This window comes from Trachypithecus francoisi, unplaced genomic scaffold (genome assembly GCF_009764315.1).
Source record: "Trachypithecus francoisi isolate TF-2019V2 unplaced genomic scaffold, Tfra_2.0 Lachesis_group17, whole genome shotgun sequence".
Taxonomy (NCBI): domain Eukaryota; kingdom Metazoa; phylum Chordata; class Mammalia; order Primates; family Cercopithecidae; genus Trachypithecus; species Trachypithecus francoisi.
The window spans coordinates 43,440,967-43,448,828 of record NW_022681462.1 but is presented as its reverse complement, the minus strand read 5'-3'; the positions used below and the strand labels follow the sequence as shown (position 1 = coordinate 43,448,828).

General features: G+C 51.3%; 1 protein-coding gene across 3 annotated transcripts in view; it reads right to left on the bottom strand.

Annotated features, from left to right (window-relative positions):
- Window positions 1-2,136: 2,136 nt before the first annotated feature.
- The window catches only part of MALL (mal, T cell differentiation protein like), a 35,109-nt gene continuing 29,383 nt past the window's right edge, over window positions 2,137-7,862 (bottom strand). For 2 of the 3 annotated variants that reach the window (XM_033175489.1, XM_033175488.1), the window contains exons 3-4: window positions 5,889-6,011; window positions 2,137-4,025 (exon numbers count right to left, since the gene is read on the bottom strand). In XM_033175489.1, coding sequence (XP_033031380.1) covers window positions 3,963-4,025; window positions 5,889-6,011 — 186 coding nt within the window. In that variant the 3' untranslated portion in view covers window positions 2,137-3,962. The remainder of the gene's footprint in view (window positions 4,026-5,888; window positions 6,012-7,862) is intronic. The other variant, XM_033175490.1, reaches the window with a different exon arrangement.

The window sequence follows — 7,862 nt, the reverse complement described above, 5'->3', positions numbered from 1 at the left end:
ATGTTTTGTATGTTCTGATAAGCTGGGTCTGTCCTTTGAAAACTTCTTATGGCTAAGGGCTGAGATGAGGAAGAAAAGGTGGGGAAATACAGAGGCTGGCATTTAAGAAGCCTTGATCTAAGGGTTGACTGCAGTGTGTTCTGGATGTGAAATCTGGGCTGTTTGCTCATCTGTCAGACGAAGACGTGATGCCTCTGAGGAGTGGCTGTGACCCAGCAAGGGAGGCGACATTGTCATTGTGCTGAGCAGGGCTGAGGATGGCCAGGCAGGAATGAAGCTGGGAGGCAAGGACTGGGGAGCAGGGTGGAGTTCCTCGGGGGCTGTGTCAGGTGAGACAGGGCAGGGCGGAGACAAGCCAGAGATACTCCATCTGGCTAGAATCTCCCACAGGTGTGATCCAAGGCACAGAAACTGGGGTGGAATGAGGGTGGACTCTGGTCAGTGGGACTCAGTAAAGTGGGTTGGAACCAGTGAGCTGGATGTGTAGCCCTTCAGGGGATGGAGATCCTAGATGTGAACTCAGAAACCAGTGTGTTTCCTGGACCCTCCTGGCAGGTAAGTTAGAACAGAAGAGGCATCTACGTGGGGCCTTGACTCACCCCAGGTATTTTGCCACTAATTCCAACATTCCTTCTCTGAGAACACAAACATACATGGGAGATAGAGGGATTTACAATCCCATTTTACTCCTATACACGGAGCCCTGGGCCACTGAATCAGTAAAATTTATGATGATGAAGCTTCTGCACAGGGGTAGTCCAGCATCACCATGGAAACATCACACCCTTCTCCCAGCCCAGAAGGTGATGGAGGGTGACGGGTAGGCACAGTGTCAGGAATCAGGCTTGGACAGAGGCACGTGCAGCACTGGAGATGACTGATGGTGGGCAAGAGAGGCTCTGGAGCAAGGCAGCTCATCACCTGCTGGTGTCCCGTGGAGGATCAGATCCACCTGAGTGAATCTAACAGCACATACTGGAATCTGAACTCTGCAAATTTTGAGGAGAAGCTGGTAATCCTCCCTCACAACCCCTCCCTTTGAACAGGAGCTCGCCTTTGACTCTCAAGTCCAGCCTCTAGTTATTACTGAGATGTGCTTCCCTGCAGATTCCTTCTAGGGTGGGAAGTAGGGCTGTTAGTTTCTCTGCAGCCAACCCCAGAGATTAGGATGTTGTTTGTTTTTCAAATTTTAACACTTTATTGTGCTTTTCCATGTTTTAAAGATCATAGCCCAGTTATTGGCTAAAGCAGAGCCTCTGGCTATTTTGGACAAAGCTGCACGTCAGAGCTGCTTGCTCAGTGTGGGGCATCTGGTGTGGCTAGTGGGACCCTGTGTCTCAAAGCACTGCACCCCCAGTGCCCAACACATGCTGAGGCCTCAGGAGATGGTTGTGGGATGTCCGGGTCTAAGTTTTCCCATAGCTAACCCTGAGACAAGACGGGTGCAGGATCCTGGGAAGCCCAGGGGAAAAGATGGGTGCAGAGCCTGGAAAGGAGAAAGCCTGTGAAGCTCACGTCAGAGTCCACTTCTGCTGGAGCCCCTGAGGAGCCTGTGGAGAGGCTCGGGGTGTTCCCTCCAGAAGATAAGAGCCTGGGGAGACCCCTGCACTGAGAGGAGGGCTGCCCTTCAAACAGAAAGGCAGCAGCACTGCAACAGCTCCAGGTGGACTCTGGGGGCCCAGGATGAGCCTCTAGTGTCTGCACAGGGGATGGGAGGCTGGTGTTTGCTGAGACTTGGACAAGCCTTGCAGTGTGGCAGGAGACAATGGCCAACGTGCAGCAGAGAGCCATGCGGGGGTCAGCTCTTCTCCTACTGAGCCCTCTTCACCTCTCCCAGCCCCTACTGGTGCACTCCCAGTTTTGCCTAAGCTGTGTGAGTTTGGTTTCTGGAACTTGCACCCGAACTGTCCTTACTGAAGAACAGATGACATTATAAACCCAAAGCCCTGAAGACAAATGTGACCTCCCTTTGCTGTTGCTCTAGAAGCAAGGCTGGGTGGCTGGGGAGCTGGGGTCCCACCCTTGGAGAACTTAGGCTGTGAAATGCTCCAAGGGGTGCTTTTAGTGAAATTACTGACAGCACGTAGGACCTGATGGCCAGTTCCAGATACCAACAAGATGAAGTCGACCAACTGCTCCTTTTTACCATACAAACAATTTTTATTTGCATGTGGCTACTTAGTAAATAATAAACAGTGATCATCCTAGACAGCTGCCAGGTAACAAAAAGAGAGACACATGGAGGCTTTTCAAGGAATCAGGTTGCAAAAAATAAAAAAAGTATCAGAGTGATCAGAAAATGAGCGAGCAGTAGTGAAGCCAGAATTTTCTTTGCCGTGACTCCTGTAGTTCTGTCCCTGCCCCCGCAAACCCCAGGAGGGGAAACAGGTTGATACAAAACTGTAAGGTCTCAAACCAGTTGGGACAAGTCCCTTTCTCATAATAATTCATTTCATTCCCAATGACAGAAGGCATGTGCAGTTACAGGGCTGTGCCCCACTCGTCTGGGTCAGCAGAAGAGCACAGCTTTCTTTGGAAAAACATTTACTTTAGAACCAAGCACCTTGATTTAATATTTCAATGTGCACAACTCTGCCCATCTAGGTCCTGGTGAGCCCTGGCCCAACCCTGTGGGCACCACCATTCCGCCAGGCCTCGGAGGGCCACCGGATGCTTAAGAGAATGTGAGGAGGGTGAGTGCAGGTGGAGGAGCACGGTCCCTGGGACACAAGTCCTTCACTCCTCCCTGAGATGATGCAGCAGGCTTTTCTTCCAATGTGGTTGTGGCAGAAGAATGCATGGATGTAATGTTTTTGCCTTCCTCCCTGGGGGTCTTTTCTGAGGAACCAGGCACCGTCTAGTCCTTAAGAGGTGGAGTCCTGGAATCCTGACCCAGGTGCCCGGGAGCTGTGCAGTTTCTGAGATATCAGACACATGGAGGAGCAGGCTATGCCCTTCCCTCCCCACTCCCCACCCCTCAATACCCAGGTCTAACTATATAATGATTTATTTTCCCCACAAATCTACCTCAAAATTGGCTTCATGCAGATTTTCCTTGGATCCCAAAGATGCAGAGGAAAGGGGAGGGGAAGTAGGAGGCTGGTGGGCAGGGTGGCTTGACCCTGTCAGCCTCCCAGGGAACTTGGGACCACAGCTCCCTAGCGCAGGCTCAACAAGGGACTAGGAACAAGGTATATGCATCTGCATTAGATCTGAAGGCCTTGGCAGCACCTCTTCAATTTTAAGAGAATCAGACGGGGCATGGTGGCTCAAGCCTGTAATCCCAGCCCTTTGGGAGGCCGAGGTGGGTGAATCACGAGGTCAGGAGATTGAGACCATCCTGGCTAATATGGTGAAACCCTGTCTCTACTAAAAATACAACAAAATTAGATGGGCGTGGTGGCGGCGCCTCTAGTCCCAGCTACTCAGGAGGCTGAGGCCAGAGAATGGCATGAACCCAGGAGGCGGAGCTTGCAGCGAGTGGAGATCGCGCCACTGCACTCCAGCCTGGGTGACAGAGCGAGACTCCGTCTCAAAAAAAAAAAAAAGAGAGAGAGAGAATCAGAATCAGACTGAGTATTCCCCTGGACCTACTCTACGGAAACACACAGCTGAGGCAAAATCCCCAAACACTTGACATTAGTGGAACTGGGATTCTCCATTAGTGGAGTGAGGGCTTTGATGTGAGTTGTCTAGAAGAGCAAGTTCATGGTCAGATAATTCCAAGAGACAGTTGTTTTCCCAGGAGAAAGAAAAGTGTCGTCCTATTCAGCAGAGTGAATTTAAATGCCCAAACAAAGTGTGGTGTCATCGCTCAGTCTGCAAGGACGCTCTGTTAATCCTGTGGACGTTTTAGTGGATCTTCGGTTTATCATCCAGATGGCAAACGTTGGAAGCTGCTTTTGGGGACCAATAATTGGGGCTCTCAAGGACCACTTCCCCCTTGGCCTGGCGCCTGTGCATCAGTGGTAATAGATGCTGAAGGCATGGAGGATGTAGAGCAGCGTGGTGATGAAGGCGAAGAACTGGAAGGAGGTGGAGAGCGACTGTTAGAGACAGCAGCGCCGGCTCTTGCCCACCCCCCAGGGACCCTCAGCCCCACTGCCCAGGAGGCCACCCATGACCCTGCCTCCGCATGACGCTGCCTCCTCGCCTCCTGCCTGGCCTGAGGGCAGCAACCCCTGGCCAATGACTCCCTCTCCTGGAAACTCTCCATCAGGGCATCCCTGGGGCCATCCTGGTGTCCTGCCCCGATTGCAGTCTCTGTCTCATCTGCACCTGGCTGTGAAGCAGGTTCACCTCCACTCTAGCCCTGGGCCCGTATCCCACACTGACCTCCTGCCTGAGGCCCACTCTCCTCTACCCACCTCCAGCAAACCTGTGTTCTGAACACTCCTACAGCTCCCCTCGCTGGTCCAGAACTCCGCTCTGAGTGGCCGCTTCTCAGCTCCTTGTGACTGTTCAGACCTCCTCCAGCATTTCCTGGCTCACACTGAGCCCCGGACATTTCCTCACAAGCCCAGTAGGCCTCAGGGTCCTCCTCTCGCCCTGCTTCCTGAGCCTGACGCCTGTGGCCCCTGACTCCTCCTGCCTCCCTTGCCAGCCATAGGCAAAGCCACCCCAAAGGCTACTGATTTCCCTGCCTAGCTCTTGGGACATTCATTTCTCCCTTGTCTCAGCCACCGGCATCCCTCAGCAGGACTCCTCATGGCCTCACTTGTCCATTTCTGCCTGCCCTGACCCTCGAATCTGCTGCACCATTCAGGCAGGGCAGGCAGAAGTGGACAAGTGAGGACACTTCTCACTCATGGGGAGAACACAATCACGTTGCCCCACATTGAAGCTGTGTGATGGCTCTGCTCTTTTCTCAGGGTAGGGCCTGTCACCTTCACCTTTCGGGCCCTTCCAAACATCCCAGCCCCACTCTGCCCCACTGTCCACTCACACGCTCCTCATTCAGTCAGTCAGTCAACAAATATCTTTTAAGCACCTGCTTTCCTTCAAGAACAACTGTGGGTATAACAGTGAAGACAATATTCAAAAATTCCTGTCCTTATGGAGCTTACATTTGAGAGATAAGAAGCAGATAGCAGCAAGAGAGACGAGTAACACATACATGGGTTAGATGGAGGTAAATGCCACCCTCTGTGGGGTACACTGAGACCCTCTGGGGTGGCCACTAGATATTTCAGCTGCCTTCCAGCCTGTCTGCCTCCCTTCCCTCCTCATCAGGTGAGTTTAACTTCCTAAACCTGCAAGTCCAGCAATGGCCCCTGCAGCCCTCCATGGCCCAGCCTGTCCCCAGCATGGCACCCTGCTGTTCACCGATGGTCAGCTGTCCCAGCTACACCGCCCTCCTGGCTGCCCTTGAGCATACAGAGGGACCTTGGCAGGGGTAACTGCCTGGTGGGATCTTAGCAGGGGTAACTGCCTGGTGGCCCCTGCCTCCTTCTGTCTTCTTGACAGGGCCTTCCTTGATGCCCCCTCCCCTGAGACCTTGGCATTCCGCTTTCCCCTTCCCTGCTTCTTCTTCTCCCAATAGTTCAGCCATGCCGAGGGATGTGGGCTCCATTCCAAAGACAGTGGGTGCCACTGGAGGATTTTCAGTAGGAGAGAGACACCTGTTCCAATTTGTGTTTTGGAAAAAAAAAAATTCTGCAGACAGTGTTGGGAGTCTAAGAGAGAGGAAAGCTGGAGTGGGAACGATAGAAGGTAAAAGAGGACCCCTGAATGTGGGTGCACAGGTTTACAGGGACACACATCCCTGTCCCCTGCTCATGTGGCTCCTTCACTTGAGGGCTCAGGGTCTATGCAGCACAAGGCAGAGTTAGACCTCCTGCACTAAACATCTTCTAGCCAAGACTGCTGTCCGTGGCCAGCCCACTCACCGAGGCTGCCGTGTTAATGTAGTAAATTCTCGGGTCCACGTTCTCAGAAACAATCGTGGCATGTACTTGTAGGACGGCAGCACTCATGTACAGGATGCCAGTGGTCCCGTGGTACAGGCTGTCCTGGAAATGCAGAGCAGAGCCATGCATGGCCATGTCAATCAGGTGAGCATTTTCCTCTCTGACTACATAGATGTAAAGAATGAGCAAACGAGGCAGGCCAGCTCCCCCAGACTCCTGCTTTTTTTTCTTTTTTTTTTTTGCAGTGTGATTTGGTTTGGCTCTGTGTCCCCACCCAAATCTCGTCTCGAATTGTAATCCCCACGTGTTGAGGGAGGGACCTGCTGGGAGATGATTGGATCATGGGAGCAGTTTCCTCATGCTGTTCTCATGATAGTGAGGGAGTTCTCATAAGATCTGATAGTGTAAAAGTGTGACACTTTCCCTCTCCTACTCTCTTCTGCTCCCGTGTAAGGCATGCCTTGCTTTCTCTTCGCCTTCCACCATGATTGTAAGTTTTGTGAGATCTCCCCAGACATGCAGAACTGTGAACCAATTAAACCTCTTTTCCTTATATATTACCCAGTCTCAGGTAGTTCTTTATAGCAGTGTGAGAATGGACTCATACAGAAAATTGGTACCGGAGTCAGGCACTGCTATAAAGATACCTGAAAATCTGGAAGCAACTTTGGAACTGGATAATGGACAGAGGTTGCAACAGTTTGGAGTACTCAGAAGAAGATAGGAAGATGTGCGAAAGTTTGGGACTTCCTAGAGACTTGTTGAATGATTTTGACCAAAATGCTGATAGTGATATGGGCAATGAAATACAGGCTGAGGTGGTCTCAGATGGAGATGAGGAACTTATTGGGAACTAGAATAAAGGTCACTCTTGCTATACTTTAGCAAAGAGACTGGTGGCATTTTACCCCTGTCCTAGAGATCTGCAGCACTTTGAACTTAAAAGAGATGATTTGGGGTATTGGGCAGAAGAAATTTCTAAGCAGTAAAGCATTCAAGATGTGACCTGACTTTTCCTGAAAATGTACAATCATATGCTTTCACAAAGAGATGGTCCAAAACTGGAACTTATGTTTAAAAGGGAAGCAGGACATAAAAGTTTGGAAAATTTGCAGCCTGACCAGGTAGAAAAGATAAACATATTTTCTGGGGAAAATTTCAAGCTGTCAGCTGCAGAAATTTTCATAAGTAATGAGGGGCCCCAAGACAACGGGGAAAATATCTCCAGGGCATTTCAGAGATCTTCACAGCAGCCCCTCCCATCACAGGCTCAGAGACCTAGGAGGGAAAAATGGTTTTGTGGGCCAGGCTCAGAGTTCTGTTGCACTGTGCAGTCCTGGAAGACAGCACCCTGCAGCCCAGCTGCCCCAGCTCCAGCAGTGGGTGCCAAGGTACAACTCAGACCATTGCTTCAGGGGGATAAGCCCAAAGCCTTGGCAGCTTACACATGGTGTTGGGCCTACAGGCATGCAGAAGGCAAGAATTGAGGTTTAGGAATCTCTGCCATGATTTCAGAGGATGTATGGAAATGCATGGATGTCCAGGCAGAATCTGCTGCAGGGGTGGAGCCCTTATGAAGAACCTCTACTAGGGCAGTACAGTAGGGAAATGTGGGGTCGGCACCCCTACACAGAGTCCCCACTGCAGCACTGGCTAGTAGAGCTGTGAGAAGAGGGCCACCATCCTTCAGACCCCAGAATGGTAAGTCCACTGACAGTTTGCATCAGGCACCTTGAAAAGCCACAGACACTCAATGCCAGTTTGTGAAAGCACCTGCAGGGGCTGTACTGTGAAGAGCCACAGGGATGGAACTGCCCAAGGCCTTGGGTGCCCACTCTTTGCAACAATGTGACTTGAAAGTGAGACATGAAGTCAAAGGAGATTTTGGAGTGTTGACATTTAATGGCTGCCCTGCTGGGTTTAGGATTTGCATAGGTCCTGTAGCCCCTTTGT